This window comes from Cyprinodon tularosa, unplaced genomic scaffold, assembly GCF_016077235.1.
Source record: "Cyprinodon tularosa strain WSP-4 unplaced genomic scaffold, ASM1607723v1 ctg770, whole genome shotgun sequence".
Lineage (NCBI taxonomy): Eukaryota > Metazoa > Chordata > Actinopteri > Cyprinodontiformes > Cyprinodontidae > Cyprinodon > Cyprinodon tularosa.
The window spans coordinates 133424-156474 of record NW_024039530.1 but is presented as its reverse complement, the minus strand read 5'-3'; the positions used below and the strand labels follow the sequence as shown (position 1 = coordinate 156474).

Here is a 23051-nt window from a genome sequence, read left to right as displayed (position 1 = left end):
TCTAGAGGCACAAGAAATACCAACTGTACCAGCTTTCTAGAGAACGATATTCTATGCGATTTTCATGGTAATATTCCTCATTTTCAGGACTAATCTGCCATTTTTTAAGTCAGTCAGGAAGCTTCTGAGGGGCCTTGACTGAGGGGGGGCAGTCTTATTATATTTTGTAAATATAATAAGAAACTCCATCAGTAAAATAAATTATCTTTGTGTTCTCTCTAATTTTTCAGCAGTAAACAGCGAAACAAAGCATGAATATATTGACACAATATATTGACACAGATAGATGTTTTTTGTTTTATATAAACTTTTACGATTTTGATAGAATTTTTAATGTGAAGTTTAAAGTTATAGTATATTTAACACTTTGGCATTCTGATAATTTTTCCTTTGTAGAAGTTTTACAATACAAATAAAATGAAAAAGTTAAATGATACCTCTTCAATGCACCTTTATAGCAGTTTTAAAAGCTTGCATAATAATAATTATTATCTTTTTTTATATCAATGTCTTTCACAGGGCCCCAAATTCCTAGTAGTGCCCCTGCAAGGCCCCAACTTTGAGAATCAGAGAGCTAAGAGGAAATAATAAATACCAGAGAGGTTGGAGGAATTTTAAGTATCTTCAGAGACACCCACCAGGGGGCGCCATCTATCAAGATTTTAGCCACAGAAGAATCAAAGTGATGAAGGTGTTTTCCCTATTTTACTATTAAGAACTGAAATGAATGAATGATCACTATATGTGAGAGCATATCAGGATTTTACAGTTAGAACTTCAAAGACTTACTTGTCAATCTCTAAATCACTAAGGAGAACAGAGGCAGAGCCCATAAAGTCGTCGGTAGTCAGATCACTGTCGTACACCTGCGTCAAATCAGAAAGCAAAGTGTTAATTCCCACACAACTGAAACTGTGACTAGATCTATCACCCCCACCCACCCAAATCCCCCCCACCCCCATCACTGCAAAACTACAGAGAAATGCAAACCTTTGCAGGGAAGTACCAACTGACCCTGTGAGTGAGTTATGATAGAGTCGTTACCTTGATGTACATCTTCTGATTCAGATCCTTCAGCGGCACAGAGAAGCTCTCATTCCATATAGGGTTGAGGTTTTTATGAACAACTTTGCTTTTATAGATGCTCTTTCCGTCAAACTTAAACTTTACATAAGGGTCGCTGGTACCTAAAGAAATAGACAAAGAAATAGTTTATTTTTCATCCGTTTGAAAGTGAAGGAAAAGTTTTAGCACAATGTAAAAAATAAACATTCCTAGGACAGTTAGTTGCTAAATTAAGTTTAGTTCTACACCTCTGCTAGCTTACGAGGTACACTTCTGAGAAACCTATTTCCAGTAAAAGGGAGACCTGGTCTGCTATCATTGTCATTTCTCAAGTCTGTGGGACGGATGGCGGTTTATTTTTTCCTCCCCACATCGCAAGACCAAAACTTCCTGCTTTAAAAGCCAACTAAACTTCAACCCCAGGGAACCTGGAGGCAGCTGAAAACTAATTACTCGTTTGAACTTTGCTTTACACGAAGGAAGCCAACAGGACTGCTGTCAAATGTAGGGATCAACTACTTCCTCAGTGCTTCGTAACACTTTCTTTCTAGAGATTCCTTCAAACGCACGTTTCCAATCAATCAATCATGATTTGTGGACCTTTATACTGGAAATATGTTTTTTTTTTTTTTTCAAAAGATTCGGCCAAAAATCCTGCCATGATGAGTGGACTCAAAGTTTAACAACAGCTAATATCGGCCAAGTCATTAGCTGCCTATAAAGAGTGATATGAACTTATCTGTTGACGAGTCACTCTTCTGAAAGCAGATGCAAAGGTTCCCAGACAGCAACTTGATTAAATATTTTCGCCATCAGCAGCTATTTGTCTTGCAGCTTAAGTCTGCATACAGTTTGAAACATTTACACTGCATTCCTCTTCTAGCTCTCCTTGTGTGTCTTCTAACATCCTTTTAAACCTGGCTCTGCTGTCAAGGCCTCAGGTGTTGCTTAGAGAATGTCGGCGATGATCAAGGGACACGGCAAAAGGGTCAGGGAGAAAGTTGTAATGAACTGGGAGCAAGTTTAGGTTTTAAAACAGTATTTCAACCTGCCAACATCTCATTTAGTCCAATCATCCAGCAGAAAGGATGACACAGCTGCAAAACTATTAAAAAACGGAGGATATTATTTCAGCAGCCAATATGTTTATCAAACTCTGGATGAGCTCCAGATATTAAGAGCTCAGGTAGGAGGGTCTTTTGATAGAAATACTCTACAATTCAAGCGTTTAGGAGAGATCGTAATGTTTTAAGAGAGCCTCCTGATTGAGGTCTAGAACAGACCGTTTAAAGGACAGGGCAATGATGTCACAGAGGGATGGAGCTGGAAGCAAACACTGAAGACACCTTCAGCGTGTGGAAACATGGTGGCGGAAGCAGCATGATGCTTTTCTCTAGCATGGAGGTAGAGAAAATTAGAAGCAGTCCGTTGGGATGGATATGGTTTGGAATAATTAATCGGAATAATCGACATTAATAATTGAAATAATCGTCAACTAATTCAGTAATAGATTAATCATTAACTGGAGTATAGAGAGTGTAAAATATATCTTTAGCTGACAAATATCATCTTTATCTGACATATCAAAATTGTAAAAAAGAAATATATAAACATTTCACTTTTAAAATAAAAAGAAAAGTTTTCATGTCGGTGTTCTCTATCCAGAACTCCTCCAGCGGAAAAGTTGAAAGGGCAGATTAGATTTCTGCAACCGCATACATGAAATGTTGCTTGCATCTGGTCGGGAACCAGTTTTGCTGGTATGCTTCTGCAGCGTCAGTCTGGAATTTCTAGGGATGCACAGCAGATTCCCGCCAAATTTCAAGAGCCAGCCTTTTCAAAAACTCACGAGAACTTTGGCAGATGGTCACGAGAACTTCGGCGGCGCCGGCGGGAGTGTTTATCTTTCGAAACCAAAATAGCGGTTCTGGAAGATATCACTGGCACAGAGATAGATCTAGAGTTACTAGACATCAAAGAGGAACAGGTTCTGTTAATGGAGCGAACCTCCTCGATTAACCTTTCATTGTAGTTGTTCCTCGGTTTTTAAAAATGGCGCGCCCCGGCACCGAATTGAGCAGGACGACCACACACAGTTGCTTTTTGTCTGCGCACTTCCGCTTGATTTCTGCGCAGGTTCGCAACTGTCTGTCGCGTAGCAACGATGTTTTTGCGGTGCGCGGCGACAGAGACAGATTTGACGGTTACACAGGCTGTGCATCAGAAGCATAAATTGGCTTTTAGTTTCACCTGGTTTAATTTCAGAAAATGTCTTCTTTAAGGAATTTTCAAGCTATGAGATTATTAATCGATTAATTTAAAGCATTATTGACAGATTAATTGATTTGGAAAATAACTGTTACTTGCAGCTGTAGATCTGATCACTCTTTGACAAATCCTACTGGAAGGAAACTAAAATGCCACGTGAGAGAGATTGTGTCGCGGATTCATGCGTGTTCTGTGTGAGGAATCGCTGAGGAGATTTAATGCGACTGGCTGGACTCTGTTACTACATACATTCAGGAGCAATGAAAGCTGCAAGTCAGACTCCAGTTTATCGGCTGGGTTTCCTGAGATTGAAAACTTTATCAGTTCAGTTCAACATTGCCAATTTTCTAAAGTGAACCTAAAATTACTGTGAATGGAACATAAGAAAGTCTTTGAAGTTATAAAAGAAACATAAGACCACAGACAATTAAAACTATATCTTCTTTCCATGTGATGCGACGAATAAGAACCGGAAACATTTTCAGTCTCTGGTTGAGAAGGCAGGAAATGATCACATCATTTGTCTTTATCATTGTTTCTTTTTTAGTGTCATAACAATCTGAATTTATTATGTCAATAATAAAACATTTTTAAGCCCTAAAAGCTGAAATAATTGCTGGGATGTTTATCTTCAGTCTTCAGTCCCGTTTTTGGTTTAGAGAAGCAACAGATTATATTCCAAAAAATAAAGTTAAATGTAGTTATTGTGGAGTGTTTGGAGATTCTTAAATATGCAATGTTTAATGACGTTATGCTGAAGTAGCTTCTCTAATATCAGAACATTTTGTCTGAGTTTCAATAAAGCCACATGTGTGACAGATTTTTTGCGTGCATTATGTACGGAAAGCCTTCCTATGCAAAACAAGAGTTTTCCTTTCAATATTAACTGTTAAAACTTTTCTAAAATGCATTTCTATTCCCGTTCCTTTAGCCCAACCTGCCTGACTTTCTGCTATTTTATTTTGTATGTGTTTATTGTTTTTATTGATTTTACTTGTTGTTCTCGTTTTCTCCTCATCCTCTGCAGTGTTCCTCTGATTTTAAATGTGCAGTGCATTCTTGCACCTTTGGAAGTTTTTTTTTTTTTTAGTACTAGCAGTATTACACAAAAATGAATGCAGGAGTATTTAGTAAAGGAATATTTATTTGTAAAAAATGTAGATAACTCTTTTTTCTTTGTTATTCTCTACATCCCAACTATGCATAATAGGGATGCACGATATTGGGATTTTGGCCGATATCCGATATGCCGATATTTTAAAACTCATGTAGACGATAACCGATATCGATACCGATGTTAAAGCTGGACAAAAATAAGTAGTCATTGAAAATAGCAGTTTTGTTATCCATTTCTGACACTTTGAAAAATAATATATTTTCATATGCTGATATCAAATTGATTTTTAAAAACGCGGTATCGATCTATTTTACTTTCAAAATCTCATGAAATTTCATCGTTCTGTGACAAACTCTCGTGATATTTTGCAAATTCTTGTGAGATTTTGTTAGTAAAATAGATCGATACCGCGTCAATATATCAACATATAAAAATATGGCAAAATTTCGTTAATTTTCGGGGGATTTCGTAGCATAACGATGACATATAGCAATATTTCATTAGTAAAAGAGATTGATATGGTGTTTTTAAATGGCAATATATCAGCATATGAAGATATTGGGATATTTTAATGTATCAATATTTTTTCCCTCGTCTTTAGAAGTTTTTAAGTCTGTAAAAAAGAAGTTTTTGAGGAAGAAGAAAAAGTAGTATTTCTTTTATTTTTTTTAGACTTTAGAAACTCAGAAGCTGATCAAATATCGGGTTAAATATCGGTGGGGTGGCTGATGTCCGATATGCAGTTTTAAAGGTACACTATGCAACCGGTGTTGATTTTCCAGCGAGGCTCCCCCCAGAGGGCGAAAGTAAAAGTGCACTGTCGTAAATATGCACAGCTGTTCTCCTGGTTTCTCCGTCAAGCCAGGCGCGGTTGTTTTGAGCTTAGCAGACAGGCGAACGCAACGAATGACTAATGCTGCGTTCACAGCGCAGCTGGCGCGACAGAAGCAGCGAGTTTACATGCAAAGTCAATGGTTGACGCGCGTCAAGGCGCAGCAAAAGGTCCCGCGGCGCGTTTTGAGCAGCAGGCCCAGCGCGTCTGAGCAGCTGAAGCAGGGAGAGAGACACAGCGCTGATGATCTCTCCTCTTAAACAGTTTATTGACGCCTAAATTAACTTAAATGCAGAAATCTGCCGGCAGAATATGCAGTTTGGATTATTTAGATGAAAAACACCTACCAGCTGCCGCGGTGAACCGCGAGGAGGTGACCTGGCCAGAGGCTGCTGATGAAGGGATTCCTTCTGTCGGCGCACCGCTGGTATGTGGGGGTCTGAGCGGCTCCGACAGAAAAAATATTGAAGGCAGGATAATAATCTGAATGAACTGACGGCACTGATTACGTTTTCAGGTGTATTTTCTCATTTAAACACATATTAAAACTATTATTCCAAATGATCACAGCAAATATAGCTGCAAGGCAGAGAAAGGATAGTGAAGCTCCGCCCAACGCGCCTCAGACACACTTTTGCACCGCGCAGCCAGAGCAGCAAAGCTGCTTGAGCCGCGCGTCAGAACTAACTGGTACAAGCAGCAAAAAGGAAGCAGCAGACACGATTTTGCTGCTTTTGCTGCGTGAACGTAGCATAACTGCACAAAGATCGCCACTGTGCTAGCAACGAGAATGCTTTTAACTGGGGGGTGTAGCAGTTCTCGCCGTAAAGCAAGACTGACTCTCACTAGACTTCTGAGCCTGTGGGTGCGGGTCGGTGCTCCTGCAGTTGCAAGTGCGGTATTTCCCCCACAGACCACCAGGGCGGCCGAGAATACCTTTGTTCAACCTGAAATGACTCATTTAATCATCCAAAACGTTATGGAACACATTAATTAACTGAAAAATGTTGCATAGTGTGCCTTTAAGGCCAATACCGATAGGGGGCCGATTATATCGTGCATCCCTAATGCATAACTTTGTTTTGGCCAAAGCTGCAATAAAACATTGACTTTTATGTTAGTAAAGTCAGATAATGATAGAAAGTTGAAAGATATGACTATGCATGATCCTAGTCTTCAATAAGAAAGACCCAGGATTAGTCTGAGTCATATAACTTCACTACTTTTCTACTTGTTAGGCTCGATCCCATCAGACTCTATTGGGAGAGTCATTCCAAACATTCAGCAAATGACCCAGTAAACGTGTTGGCATGACTGCATCTGCAACCTGCTCAAAATGAAAACGACAAAAGAAACAAAGCCATGTGGTTTTAACAACTCTGCATTGAAACATAATCCTTCTAGTCTTAAAACCTGATCTTCATTTTCTGCGTGACCTTCACCCGCTGTGTGCATGTGCAAACAAACACCGAGGCAACCGAGAGAAATTGAATTCAAATGCATCTCAGGAGTGAAAGAGCCTGAGGTATTCAGCGCTGGGTGTGGCTCAAACAGGTTCTTGGCTGCATGCAGATCTGCCAAGGTTCAGCAGAAACCAGGCAGCCTGTCTAGCAGCCAGGTGTCTTTGTTGCTCCTGGACTGCATACCATATGTTTTCAAACAGGCATTCCACTTCATTATTGAGGAAACTAAGCTAGACAAACAAAGAGGCTCAAATATCCAATTTGGCGATTCAGACAATCGGCATTCATGACATTCAAACAGGCTGGAAGAACAAATAATCAATATTTGCTCCTATTCACCAGTCCAGACATGTAAATATTGCTGCGGTGCAACAACAAGGAGGGATTAAAAGAGACCTGTGAGGTCCATGGAATACACAGATCATATCTGGTTATATGCAAATATCACACCATGGCTACTTGTGAGGAACCAGATACTTCATATTTCCACTAAAACTTCTCCTTTCATCTCTGTTTGCTTCCTTTTAAGCCCAGTTTCCTATTTGTAAAGATAAAGTCATAACGCTCTGCCTTAGATGTTAATTCTCTTTTTAAAATTAAATGCTGTATACATTTCAAACACTCAATCATCTCCCTAATGCTTAGCACGATGTGCCACATCATTTTAGCACAAAAGAATAATCAAGTTTAAACAGGGTTCCTACAGCATAAGGCAAATTAAATTCAAGACTTTTTAAGACTTTTTAATGCCACTTGAAATAAAAATTTAAGACCAAATTCACAAGAAAAACCAGCTTGCGACAACTTAACCCAAAGGTTTATTTTAACATAAACCACTGCACTAATGTTTCAGATGTTGAAAAGCTTCCCATACAGGAAGAAAGCTAAAAACACACAAATGACAGATATATTTGAAAAATTATTTAACTGAATTCACAAACTTTGTTTTAGCAGGGAACAAAACAAATCAGTTTTAAAGCCCCAACATAACCAGTGCTAAGTCTTTTTTGCAGCTATTTTTCTTTGTATGGTTTTCTTAGTATGTTTGATTTGTTGATAAGTGGAGGCGTTGCAGAGACAAGGGTGGAACTAAACTGAGAAATACCAGCTGTTTCTCTGTAACTCCATTTTGACGCTTTGCGTTTCGCGCTTCGCATGTGCGACTCCACTGCCTTAATTCCCATCGTTCTGAGCTTGAATGACTTCTTGCACAAAATCCACTGAGCCTCATGTATGTTCCCTGGTTTTAGCCATGGAGAAAACTCTTGGCTGGAGACAATTTTGGTTCCATTTACACTTGCTCATATTTTCCAGACAAAAAGTTTATGGTGCATCTCCCAAATGTCCCGGCCGCAACAACGCTTTTATTGGTTCCGCTATCGGGACCGAACCAATAATGGTAAGCCGTTATTTTTTTTAAATAAAAACAAAAGGTAAATTTTAATGTTTTACTTAGATTACAAAAATAAATCATAATAAAAATTATCCTATTTATGATGTTTTAAAAATTAAGACATGATTTAAGACATTTTAATACAAATTAAGGCCTTAATTTTATTTTGAAGAATTCAATGCCTTTTAAGACTTTTTAAGGACCAGCGGGAACCCTGTTAAAACAGGGATTACCATACCACACTTCAAAGGCCATTCTGAAACCCCTACAGTCTCTCTTCAAGGCAACTCTGAAAGTTCTTGATAAAAAACCTGCACATTATCATTATCGTAACAAGTAAGTACAACATTTAAGACTTTGAGCGTCATCAGATGTTTCTGGATGCATGCCTTGTTTTTAAAGTTTTAAATGGACTTGCTCCTCCTCCTCTAACAGATTTTATAAGCAAAAAAAACATTACTAGAATAAACACTAGAGCTTTAACCAGAGGAGACTGTAATGTTTAGCAGCGTAGGACCAAATTTGGCCAAATGGTTGCATCCAGGGGCTGTGTAACTTACATACTTTTTAAATTCTCCTTAAATCATTGGTTGAAAACTAACCAGACATGTGTTCACAGGTAAATTGATCTGTTTCCATTTTATTGTTAACCTAATTTTATTGTGATTTTATGTTATTGGCATCTTATCTGTTTGTGTCCACTATGTTCTCTCCTGTAGCGTCTTGTTTAATGTTCACTGTTTTTACCTGCCTTAGGACAGTGGATGCAAATCAGCTGTTGTGCTAATTCTGGCTTATTTACATTGATGTTTATGCTGACATGTTGATGAATGTGCATTGTCCTATTTCAAATAAATTAAATAAATTAAAAAAATAATCAGTGAGTCACAGCTGCGTCTGTTTCATGAGGAGATCATTACCGCAGCGGTCCCGGATAACCAGGTTGTGTCCTTCCTTAAGGTTGATTGTGAGCAAGTAGGACTTCGGAACATCTTGGACATGTTCCGTCTGATTTTCAGCCTCGTTTCCCATCTCACCCTGGACACAAAAGGCAAAGTATTACTAAGGCTTCCAGGAGCAGGAACAAAGAAAAGCAGCATTAGCAGCAAAAAAAAAAAAAAAAAAAAACACAGAAAAAGTACAATTACTTTCGTACAGGAAAGAAAAACAACATCTCGGCAGAGAGGTTTTAAATCCAACTTACTGGGCGACACATTTCTCAAGCAATGAGGCAGCGTTTACTTATACTCTATCCTAGCAACATATTGTGTAATTTATGCTAAAAAACTAAATGAGGAAACATTGTGGTACACAGAAAGTGTCAACACAAATTCTTATCATGCACCATATCGGAAAGGCCAAGTCCTTAGCTAACAGGTGAAAAGATGGCAATGCTCTATATAGTAACTGCTTTTAAACCGCTTACTTACCAATTACTTTGTGCTACATTTGATGAGGTTTAACGCTGCAAAGCAACGTGATCACATGTGGAAAATAATGAGGATTTCAGAGCTTTTAAAGCTGATGAGGCTTTCATGCAATGAGTGAAATGTGACCCAGAGGATCCAGAGTTTACTCCTCAGGAACACGAATACGCTACCTTAACGTATAATTCAACAGAGCTTGTAGAAGGAATTACTCTTAGCTAAAATAAGCGACTGTTAGGGCAGATTCATCAGTAAAGACGCAGACTTTGAAAAGAGGGAATCATAAACAGAAACTACTAAAAATATAAAGTTTAGTTTTTTTGTCTTTTACCGTTATCCTCGATTTAAGGATGGCCAACCTCTAAAGGTAGCTAATTATTAAAACTTTAAGTACATATAAGTGCATCAGGCTGGTTGAAAAAGCTGAACTAATCCTGACTGTTTGGCGTTTTGCTGCAGAATGGACAGGATGGTGACTGTTGGCTCATATTTTTTTTTGTGTAATCAAGTCTGTAAGAAAAGTCTCACCTTATATTTGCTTCCCATTATATTTTGTAAACTTTATTCTTTTGGGGAGGTCAGTTATTATTAAGTCACAGCGTTTATTGCTCTGTATTATATTCTTTTCTAGCAAAGTCTTGTTTCTTTATAACATTTTATTTTGGATAATAGACCTCTGTAGCACTTTGAATCTTCGTTACATAAAGGTTTGTTTAATCTGTTGATGTTCCAACCATGGGTGAAGGTTTGCATAGGGAACATAGGGACATGTCCCTACCAAAATTTTGGATTGACCTTCTTGTCCCTACCAATAATTCGATTTGAATAACATGTTTATATAAAATTTTTATAATTTACAATTCAGCGTGGCCAATTCTTTTTCTCTCGCAGCTCCGCAGCTTAGTAGCTGCTCCAGCCGCTCCATCTGAGTCCTGTCCCTTAAATCAGTAACTGTGCTGTTTAGCTCCACTCTCATTGGTTGTTCAGCCTCAAGTTCCGCCTTCCCTCTTCCTGATTGGCTGTTTTCTAGTCCGTATGCATGTGTGCGTGCTTGGAGCACGAAATACAAATTTTATTCATGCTAGTTACTTCAAATAATATTAGGCTACGAAACTAGTGCTAATAAAAAAAATATATATATTCTATCTACATTAAAACAGGCGAAAGTTGTTTTTTGCTGATTGAAAGAAAATGTGAGGGTTTCCCTTTTAACAATACTTCATAGCAATTACCGTTTTCATTTTATGACGACCCTTTGAGGTAGTTCAGCTATAAATAGCAGGTATTATTTCTTTTATAGAGTATAACAACACAAGATGGCGCCTTAACATCTGATATTTTTTTGTTTAGAAAGCATAATTACGGTTCCACATAATGTTGCTATTTCTTTAACTATTTCTACTTTTAAATTTAGTAATAAGCCAATAACAAACAAAGGAACACTATTTACATTGATTTTATTTTACAAAGATGTTCAAACAGTCCATAAGTTAATTAGTACAAACATTAGTTTTTGGTAAAAATGCTTTAATCCGGCTTTTTATTTGGGATATTATTACATTACAGACAAGATGGTGTTATATATATATTTTTTTTCTTTTAATAATTGTTAAACGTGATTTTATATTGGAATTTAGTCTCATTCTTAGTGTAGTGTTTTTGTAGATGATGCCACTAAATGTAAATACAATAAATGTAATTGCGTCCCTTCAATGTGTTATTTTGCATTGTTTCATGATACAGAGAGATGTGTTTCACTGGTTTACCTTTGCACAATTATATATCTTCAAAAGAAAGTACAGGATAAATCCACATATAACGGCCATATTTAGACTATATTTGGTTAAACTGGCACATAATTACCTTCTGTCTTAAGTTTAAATGCAAACCTTTTCAAAGTGGAAAAAAGTCCTAATTCCACATTAATCAGAGCTGCTGACGCTTCAAAAATTGATAAACAACATCTAGTGCGTGTAGTGCTTATAAAATTAGTGTAAATGTAGCAAGAAATGCTGCTGTTCTCTTTAAACGAAATGTATCCTGATGCTCACGTCAAGCATAAAAAAACATGCATATTTGTGCATAGGTAAAATGACATTAATGAAACTTAGGACCAATAGTGTCCCTACCAAAGTGGAAATCAAACCTACGCCCTTGGTTCCAACCAAAAAGACTGTTTTATACTAAAGTGTAACTCACCCTGAAGCAAACAGGCCAGAAACCCTGAGAAGCAGGGCGAAGTGTTGGGATGGGGAGGGGGATTTAGGAGGGGTGTGGTCAGAAGGACAGAAACTGGCAGATAGCTTAGCTTTCATAGCCTCGTGAGACCATCCTGATCTCGCGAGATTTCAAAGTTTCACTTGCAGATCAGTCTGGAGACTCTCCGTTAAAGAAAATTTGGAGCCGTTCACCAAACGAACGTCCAATCAGCGTTGGCTTTGAGGCGGGTTGAGGTGTGACGCAACGAGAAGCGTGACAGTTCAGTCTAAAGAACATGGTGGCTTCAGCCGATGAAGCTAGCGTTAGCGTGGCTATGGAGCAAGTTTTATCGGAATTACAGAGTATTTCTTCACTGAAAGAAGAGCAAAACACTGCTCTGGAGGCTTTTCTCAGAGGAAAAGATGTTTTTGCTCTTTTCCCGACTGGTTTCGGCAAGAGTTTGATCTATCAATTGGTTCCTCTTCGTCGTCGCTCTGTAAGTACGTCATATGCTTCGTTGATCTGATTGGTTTATTTGGCCCGTCTATCACCAACATAAGCAAATCAGCTAACCAGTATTTTCACCCCTTCCCAAAATTACTTCAACGGAAGGTTTCCAGATGGATATGCGGAGCAAATCCCTCTGGCGGAGTCAGGTTATAGCTTTCACATATCAAGGCAGAAACTGAGCAGAGATACTGATTGTTTCTAAACGAATAGATCTTTTGAGGTGGAAGGGTTTTCACTCCATTTAACACCGGTTGTGTTTGTCGACGATCAGTGTTGGAGAAAATAGGGCTGCTGAATACACAGCTGGACGGGAGGGCTGCTACAGCGTATAACTAAATGAGTTGTATTTAAACCCAAACATGGGCTATGATAATGAAAACTTTACCAGTATTGTACAAAAGTTAATCCCTGTTTATGAAAATTCCTACCTTACTAAGGTTCTTAAACGCACCACATGCATAGCACTCAGTCTGAAGCAGACATCGGTTTAATGATCTGCAGTGTGTGCATCCATAGAGCCAAACCAGATACAAACCCCCAACAGATCCTTAAATGCAGATAAATCAATCAAACCTGATTAAAGGAGTCTGCCTCTTCTTACTGCAAGCACCTGAACATCTTTAAAGTATCCTGACCCGACACCCTGAACTGATTGTTGCCACCTAAGTTCCATATATAGTCAGTCTATCATACAATTATCCAAGGTTTGAACCAGTAGGAACTGCAACAGCCACATTTCAACTACTTACAGCAGCTTTAAGAAAAATATTGCAGAATTAAACTTACATGAAGATGTAAAAAAATGTATGTTTACTAAAGTTGGAAACAAAAAATGACTTACAATGAACTGATTAGTTAAAGTCTGATTAACCCGATAACATCCACTGAAAAATAATTAAATTCCATGTTGTAATCGCTGCTACTGTCCTGTAGAGGGTGCTAGTGTTCATTTCTGGGTGGAGCCTAACTAGTGTTTAAAAGAGATATAATGTTAGAGCGTTATATATCCTGATATAATGCCTCAGAGTCCAATTCAGGATTACTTTATTTTTTATTTATTTATACTGTTTGTAAATACAAACACTCGACAAACTCGTTAAGTTATTACCTAAATATCCCATTTACTGCATGGCGAAGCAGCGTCAACGTCTTCGCTGCGTTTGGAAAGTGAGGATGTGATGATTTATAAAAGTGTACGGCATCACACAGCATTATAACAGGACAGACAAAGACATGTTAGCAATTAGCATGGTATATGGAGAAGGCTTTCTAAGTTTATGCACTTCATGGAGTTCGGTTTTAACATTCCTCTGATCGCAACCAGAAACACATATTTAAAAGCTCTGCTAACAGTTATAAGTCACTCCAGTCATGATTGATGAATCACAAAGAGAGCTATATTATATGCCTTTCCTTTAATGGTAGTTTACTTCCCTGTACATTGGAAAGTATAAGTTATTAATCTTTTTAAATTCACATCTATTTTACTAGGTAACCAACTAGGTTCCTGTCTAATAATAGTATTTTAGTTTATTTATGTCTAAGAAAAGATTTTGGTGTTTATTCAACTTTATTAACTATAACTGGCACAATATAAAATATACAATAATTTATTATTAATTTTAATTCAACTATTTGAAAGATCCTTTAGATCTTTAAATGTTTTGCGCCACAGACCGCTATATGTCAGAGGGGGGTGATGCGATCAAAGCAAAATTATACGACTGGCATAAAATCAAACACAAACAGCATAAAAATAAAACAACAAGCCGGTCCCATCTAGGCGTAATGGGAGAAAATGACAGACGAAGTGTGCTCCTGATGTCCAGTCTGCTCTGTAGCTTTGTTTTGGTCGCTATATTCGCAGAAAATCCCACTTCACAAAGATAGGATGTTATAGATAGGATGAGTCTTAACCTGAATGAACCTGTGTCAAGAGGCACAGATGCATCGACTGATGTAATTGGGAGAGAATACCACAATTTTTTATATTTTTCAATAGACTCTGATCGTCGATAAATTATATATATATAAATATATATATATATATATATTTATTAGGGATGGAACGGTTTTTGAAAACCGTCCGAACCTTTAGGTTCGACTATCTCGGTTCGGTTCGCGTGTGTTGCGTTCGGTTCATGCGCTGCTCCTTTTTCTCATAGGCGAAGCATTTACACTCCAGAGCAGAAGGTGGCGGTACTGCGACCAAAGCCAACCACCAGTAGTAAACAAGAAGAAGAAGAAGTGAAGCAGCGTACATGTAGCCGGGTGTAGCAGAAAAAAAATCAGTTGTTGTGGAGAATTGTGTGGGTATGGCGAGTGGGAAAGAACAGGAGTTGGAAGACGCGCCAGCAGCACTTTATAGGTCTGCTGTATGGGACCGCTTTGCATTTAGAGTGACCTACGATGACGGCGGAAAGAAAGATGCGGATAAAAGTGCAACAGTGTGCAACATGTTTTGTTTATGCTAACAGCAACATGACCAACATGTCAGGCTAACCACGTAATCCCACATACTCCGTCAGCGCTCCGCCCCGCTGCGCTCCAGACCGCCTGCACAAAGCAAAGCCTACAGCCTCCACTGTGGCTCCCGTCCGCTCCGCTCTGAGGTCCTTGGAGATCGTAGAGAGCATGCGCCAGATGATTAAATTCAAAGCAGCAAAACATGCGGAAATGATCCATGGTTTCCACGAATCATTAAAAATTATTACAATTCATTATTTTTTGGGGGATTTTTTCATTAATTTCCTTAAAAAAATTTTCATTAATTTTTATAATTATTATTAATTTTTTTATTTTTCGGTGTAACAATCAACATATACCGAACCGAACCAAAAACCGTGACCACGAAACCGTGAACCGAACTGAACCGTGGATTTTGTGAACCGTTCCACCACTAATATCTATACTTTTTTCTGTGCGGCCCGGTACCAAATGACCCACCGCTGCTTTAGATACCAGAGAAGACATAGGATTGTATGTGGATCGATAAGATCATTCAACTTTAGACTGTTCTATTTATCAATAACTTTAATCCCTAATAGTAACATAAAAAAGGCAAGTAACAGACCCAGTTTATTGGCAAAAAGAGTTCTTTTTGGGGTGAGTTACACTTTAAATGGAATCATATCCTATTGTAATATTAAGGTATGTTTTAACCCTTTATAGGGCAAGTTACCATTTCTGATCACTTGCATCCCCCTTACAAATAGAGTCTGTCTCAGTGAAGTCTAGAAGCACAAGATCTATATCCAGCCGTTCAGCAAAGATGCTGCTACATGGCTGTATATCTTATTTTGGCATTTGACCAATTAGATGAGCCCTTGAATGATATATTACCTACTGTAAATTAAGTGGAAAAACAAAAAAGTTAAAAAGTCAAGAAAAAAAAGGTAAAAAATGTATTAAAAAAAATCTAAAAGTCAAAGACAAAAGGTACAAAGCTAATTGAAATGTTTGAAAGTCAAGGAAAAAAGGTAATTCGCTAATAAAGAAGGATTCCAATTACACTATTGGCTTGAAATGTGGATTTTCAAAGGATTTCACAGAGTTTCCTATAAAGGGTTAACTGGCATTTGTGTTAAAAAGATCCATGCGGCCAGAAAACGCCTTTTACGACCTTTTATTTCATGGATGCTGCTAGCCACATACTACTTCATGTTTAATTTTAATTGCTTTTTAATGTCTGGGCTTTAATTTATTGCTCAAAAATGTTGTTTTAAATGCTGCTCCTTGATTCTCTACTAAACAAACATATTCCTGTTTCTTCACCCAGAATGCTTCAGTGAAAAGACTCTAGTTACCTTCAGTCAATTCAAGTCAGTCACACTGGATAGGAGACAATACCTCAACAATATTTAACACTAAATTATATTAACAATGTCAAAGATCATTTTCCCGGTCCTTCAGTTTGCAACAGGTCTTTCAGGAAAATAAGAAACTTTAAAACTCAATTTACAAATAAAAAGCATTACAAGTTACCAAAGGTTATTAAAGATAAAGGATTTCTAGATTAGATAAGATAATTTTATAGTTTCTATCTACAAGTTAAATAGAGAATATCCCAGACAGCAAAGCAGCACTTACGTTCTGCGTGTTCCTGTTCTTTAGTAAGACACTAGAGCTTGTGTTTTTATATTGTAAAGATAATGATAAGAATCTTCCTGAAACGTCACATGACAGTAATGGAAGGTATTTACAAAGCTTATAAAGTCACAGGTAATAAAGAAGCAAGCAAGGTAAAATATCCAGGGCAGTGGGAACGGATCCCTGTTTGGTATTTCTACCATGGGGACAAATCCTCTGTTATTAAAAATTCCTGTTTCTCAGCACTTAACCCCAAAAGTGCATCAGCTAAAGAGGAAAACAAGCCAAAAACATAGAATAGAAAATATTCTATAACATTTAACCTCCTGGTTGGTTAGAGGTGATTAATAATAATGATGATGTACAGAAATGTTCTGAAACATTTGTAGAAAACATTGTTTTAACTGACATTGTGCTGGATTGTATTTAAATGATGATCTGAAAAAAGCTTCACTATGTTTTGTAATCTTTGCCCTTAATTTGGGCAACATTGTGTTCAGTGTAAATGGTTGCAGAGGAATACATTGACCTCTTCACCCAGAGAGGACAGGATCTGGTTACCCACGGCGAGCGCAACACGTAGTCCACATGTTAGACACGTCCACGATGGGACAGTCAAATTATTCATACCTTTTTATATTGTGATCTTAAAATCAGTTTTATTTGTATTTTATATGTCAAACCAACAACGCATTACAGAACTGAAGGAAATGGATATAGTCTTCAAAAAACGTTCATAAAACTGTGATGAGTGATGCATTCATATGTATACCTGAGTCGGCCATGTTTCTTTGCCATCATGGGGGCTTTTAGGGTATTTGTAGAGACAGAAATGTCTGTCTACTCTTTGGAAAACAGCTTTAGTACTAAAGCACCTCTATAGTTTTATCTCAACTAGGGATGCACGATATTGGGATTTTGCCCGATATCCGATATGCCGATATTTTAAAACTCATGTAGCCGATAACCGATATCGATACTGATGTTAAAGCTGGACAAAAATAAGTAGTCATTGAAAATAGCAGTTTTGTTATCCATGTCTGACACTTTGAAAAATAATATACTCAAATATATTTTCATATGCTGATATCGAATTGATTGTTAAAAACGCGGTATCGATCTATTTTACTTTCAAAATCTCGTGAAATTTCACCGTTCTGTTACAAACTCTCGTGATATTTTGCAAATTCTTGTGAGATTTTGTTAGTAAAATAGATTGATACCGCGTCAATATATCAACATATAAAAATATGGCAACATTTCCTGAATTTTCGGGGGATTTCGTAGCATAACGATGACATATAGCAATATTTCATTAGTAAAAGAGATTGATATGGTGTTTTTAAATGGCAATATATCAGCATATGGAGATAGTGTGATATTTTAATGTATCAATATTTTTTCCCTCGTCTTTAGAAGTTTTTAAGTCTGTAAAAAAGAAGTTTTTGAGGAAGAAGAAGAAGTAGTATTTTTATATTTTTTTTTTTTAGACTTTAGAAACTCAGAAGCTGATCAAATATCGGGTTAAATGTCGGTGGGGTGGCCGATGTCCGATATTCGGTTTTAGGGCCGATACCAGACATGGGCAATGTGGAGTCAACAAGTCATCTCCATGTCATGCATTTGTTTTACGCAGCCAATTAACCATGTGAGTCCAATCTGCACAGATTAATTCATGGTGAAGATTTGACTCACCTGCTTCAGTGGCTGGATAGAACAAATACATGACATGTAGATGACTTGTTGACTCCACATTGCCCATGTCTGGCCGATACCGATAGTGGGCCGATTATATCGTGCATCCCTAATCTCAAGTTATCAACTGGATTAAATGTTTGGTTTTATTTAGGACATAAATACATCTTTACTTAGACATTTTCATTCCAGGTCTGGTTTTAGCCTTTATCCCACAGCTAGGTGAAATTCCACCTTAGTCATAAGTATTTGGAGAAGTTTTCTTCAAGCTTTGCCTTGTATTTAGCTTTGCCTGTTGTTCCCAAGGGCATGATACCGCCACTGCCATGCTTCAGAAAGGGGATGGCGTTTTCAGTATCGATTTTCCTAACTTGAGTGTCATTTGACCAGAAAACCCTCTCCCTTTGCTGTGAAATGATGATGTTAAATGGGACGTGACCGAGCAGCAGCATCTTCTTATCAAACTGTTTCCATGTTGGTCAGATGGCTCTAAATGCTCCCTAAATGCACAAGTCTGGTTTTTCAAAACTGTATCCACCCCGACACCATAGAGTTCAGAACCAAGACATGACCTGTTACCCGCAGTTATCCCCATTTAAAACCCGGCTGGGACCACACAGACCCGTAAATGATAAAGTTAGACCCGACCCGGGATCACAAAGTGTACACACAGCTGTTTATAATAATAGAGGCAGAAAAAAACACTGTCTCATGCAGCGAGCTGTGCTCACAGATTATCAGCTGTAAATCGGCCAAAGTGAGATGGTTTGCTTTGGCTGCTCAGTGGTGCAGTGGGTAGCACTGCCGCCTTGCTGCAAGAAGATCCAGGTTCAAAACCCGCACAGAGCTTGCATGCTCTCCCTAAGCCTGTGTGGGTTCTTTCTGGGTACTCTGGGTTCCTAACCTGACTCCGCCAGATGGATTTGCTCCGCATATCCATCTGGAAACCTTCCGTTGAAGTAATTTTGGGAAGGGGCGAAAATACTGGTTAGCTGATTGGCCTATGTTGGTGATAGACGGGCCAAATAAACCAATCAGATCAACGAAGCATATGACGTACTAACAGAGCGACGACGAAGAGGAGCCAATAGTTAGATCAAACTCCAGCCGAAACCAGTCGGGAGAAGAGCAAAAACATCTTTTCCTCTGAGAAAAGCCTCCAGAGCAGTGTTTTGCTCTTCTTTCAGTGAAGAAATACTCTGTAATTCCGATAAAACTTGCTCGATAGCCACGATAATGCTAGTTTCATCGGCTGAAGCCGCCACGTTCTTTAGACTGAACTGTCGCGCTTCTCGTTGCGTCACACCTCAACCCGCCTCAAAGTCAACGCTGATTGGACGTTCGTTTGGTGAACGGCTCCAAATTTTCTTTAACGGAAAGTAGCCAGACTGATCTGCGAGTGAAACCTTGAAAGCTTGCGAGATCAGGATGGTCTCACGAGGCTAAATAAGGAATGCCCACTGTAATAAATGTTCCCAATCCTTAAGAAAGTAGTAGGTAAAAAATAAAAGCCAAATCAGGGGTTATTATTTTGTTATACTTTCACTTCTATACTGTGTGACGTGACAGCACTGAGGTCATTAGTAACAGCTGTCTGACTCCCCTTTGCTGATTTTTATTTTGACGATGATGCATTTAGAAAACGTGAATTTTGCGATTTCCTCCCCTGTGCAGTTACTCACCGTGTCACATCATTTAACCTAAATAACATATAAGCTTAAGACTACAACATGTAAAAAAGGGAAAAAGGATTTAAAGACAGAGCTATGTTCATGCGTTTTAAATACCCTGTTAAAATTTTACTATGTATAAATTAATAATAAATTATTACGTTTTGACATTTCTTTATTCTAAATTTCCACTTTTGTTTATCTCAGCTCATTCAGTTTTATAAACTTACCAAAACAAACCTGAAAAACTGCCCTGTTTTTGATTTCATGCTTTTCTGTGCCCCCATAAAACACGCTGCCCCCCTCCTGGCCCCCCTGGTACATTCGGTCTAGAACCGCAACTGTTAATAACGACTGATCCAAACCAAAGGCCAACTCTACCTTTCACTGGCTGACATCTTCTTATCGCAATTAAACCGAATTACTTCCCAGATAAGCTGAGGATTATATAATCTGAGAAAATAAAGCTGTGGAATATTGTCAATGATGTTAGAGTGATTAAAATGATGTTTTATAAACAAGGTTATATAAACTTCTGATGGAATCATTTTGGTAGTTTAGAAAGAGCAACCACTAGAGCTCAAATTTATTAAATATATGTAAAGGAGATTGATTTAAATATTATCAAAATACTCCAGAAGTTTCAGAGATCAGAAATGTGACACGGTGGCGCAGCATGCCAAACAATGGATGGCATCATCCAACCAGCTGCTTCTTAACAGAATGTGATGCAGTTCACAAAGTAGTACAGCTATGTGTGCATGCAAACATTTTTTATTGTTTTAACCACATGTCTGCTCAGAAATTTTCCAGCAGCTCTGAAAGATCAAAGGTTTTATGAAGAAAAGTGTTTGGCAATAGAAACAAAGCGGGACTCATGATCCAAACTGGAAAAGCTGCCATAATGTGATACGTTGTGGGGGAAAAATGCATAAAAGAGAACCTGTTTAATTTTGATGAGTTAATCTAACAAGAGACAAGTTTACCCTCTTAATTGTTTAAAAAAAAAAAAACTTAGAACCATAGGCGGATCTACTGGGGTGGCATAGGGTGGCAAATGCCACCCTAAATGACAGCCTTGCCACCCCAGCTGCCACCCCAGTTGGCTGTAGGGGTGGCGAGGCTTATAAATTATGGATCATTTGAGAATTACGACCGCTAATTTCCAATGTCGGACTGCAGTGAATGCAGCACGAGATGACGCGAGAGCGACTGAGACTGATTGTTTTGAAAACCGAATGGGGCAAAGCGAGGGAGCCACGGTTCATGGGGAGAGGAGACACGGGATGAAACAGATAAAAACTGTTTAACTATCTATCGAGAAATGAAATCATAATGAAAGCACAATGTTGCTAGCATAGCTGCAATGCTGATTTTGAGATGATAAAAATCAGGTTGCAGAACGTTATTTCTCTAACTATGATGTTATTTAGGCCTGACGTCTCAGGCTCATAAAGACATATTTGCGGTCAACTATGACAGAAAAGAGACTGTTAAGTTTGGTTGAACTCAAATCAAAACGCACAAAGGCATTGGATCTAAATAAATTTGTGAAGCGTTTTGCTGAGCAACATGGAAATCGCTGCATTCAGCTGTTATAGTCATGTTAACTTTATGTTCTGCTCTCTGGTGAGCCTTTACAGAGCTGCTACATTTTGTTTTGGCACCTGAGAAAATCTGATATTTCCTTTAATAAAACCAAAAGTGTTAAAAGTTAAAAATGTGATACTGGTGTAAATCCTGCTTAATATGAAGCGGCGTTGTTGTTTCTTTTTTGTATATATAATATGAAACTATCCAGAAATGACCCGTATGAACCTACTCACAAGCAAAATGTATTTGTATGTTGCTTCTTTTCAGATTTGTGGAGATTTTGATGTAACATACAGAACCCGCCTTTTTGTTGATTTGTTGATACAGCAGTATGGAGGACCAACTCTGCCATATTTAAACATAAATACAGAAATAAATAAATGCTTAATAAATAAATAAGCATACAATTAATTGCCACCAAAAATACAAACAACAAATAAATGTAAGTAGAAATTAAATTATACAGCTAGTCATAAAGGTATATAACTCTTTTAATTGGCTTTTTTATTTCTTTGCCTTTTTAATATTTACCTTATTAATTTTTTTGTCATTTATTATCTTCAACTTCATTTTTTAATTACTTATATTTTTAAGTATTTATTTATGTGCATGTTATAATATTTTTGTCTGTTTTATTCTTCTTTTGTATTTTTTTACCCTAGTTATTTCTTCGCCGCTATTTCTTTCTGCCTGCCCTTTTAACATTTCTGCCTGCCATTATAATATAATTTCTAATTACATTTATTTGTTGATTGTATTTTTGGTGGCAATTAATTGTATGCTTATTTATTTATTGAGCATTTATTTATTTCTGTATTTATTTTTAAATATGGCGGAGTTGGTCCTCCATATACAGCTCTATCTACAGCAGATCTACATGCATGAAATGTATCTTTCATGTTGCCTTAACTGCTGTATGTCAAGTTACTGAGGAACAAATGGGGTAAATGTGTGTTCAGAGTCAACAATACATGGATGTCTGGTACCTTGTTCGGGTGCCTTGACCCATTTATTTCTACTGTGTAGTAATGCTCACTTTAGTCCAGCTCAGTCCATAGATCTCTGATGGGGAACTTTTTCTTTCTATAGTTTCTTCTTGTGCAAATGCTGCAAAGCTGCCTCTCTGACAGTCAATCTCACACATCTGCGACTCAGCACCTGTGTCTTACCTTAATACCTTTCCTGTCATAAGGCCCCTCTAGAAGTAGTGTTATCATTCTTCTATCTCCTATTAAGTGAGATCACATTGTACGATGTATTATTAATATGAACTGTTTCACATGAAACACTAGTACTGTACTGTACATACTATTCTCACCAAACTGTGATAACTGTGATTAAATTCAAATGCCATATGTTGCCACCCCTAAAAAATTCCTGCCCCCCTCTTGCCACCCCATAAATATTTTTCTAGATCCGCCCCTGCTTAGAACTATCTTTTTCTTTTTTTTTTTTCTCGAGGTAAACGTCCGACGCAACAAGTTTCAACCATTGCCTCAGTCTCTTAAAACCACAGTTTAAACAGAGCTGCTGTTGGTTTTGGGTGGAGATCCTGAAGCTGTTTATCCACCTTCTGCAAGTTAAACTTTGCCATTTTTATGCAAATACACCCGACACCTTCCCCACACCAATGTACACAACAAAGTCCTATTTCTTTAGATTATCACATTACCCTCATCCTCAATTTCCACCATCGAGACTGCTTATAGCTGCTGTTTAAAATGATCCTC

The 23051-nt window shown here is 37.8% G+C and overlaps 1 protein-coding gene across 2 annotated transcripts in view; it reads right to left on the bottom strand.

Moving 5' to 3' along the window:
• Positions 1 to 23051, bottom strand: part of LOC119773607 (multiple C2 and transmembrane domain-containing protein 2-like) — a 93074-nt gene that overhangs the window by 40140 nt on the left and 29883 nt on the right. For both annotated transcript variants that reach the window (XM_038270663.1, XM_038270664.1), the window contains exons 3-5: positions 9059 to 9176; positions 1045 to 1187; positions 790 to 866 (exon numbers count right to left, since the gene is read on the bottom strand). In XM_038270663.1, coding sequence (XP_038126591.1) covers positions 790 to 866; positions 1045 to 1187; positions 9059 to 9176 — 338 coding nt within the window. The remainder of the gene's footprint in view (positions 1 to 789; positions 867 to 1044; positions 1188 to 9058; positions 9177 to 23051) is intronic.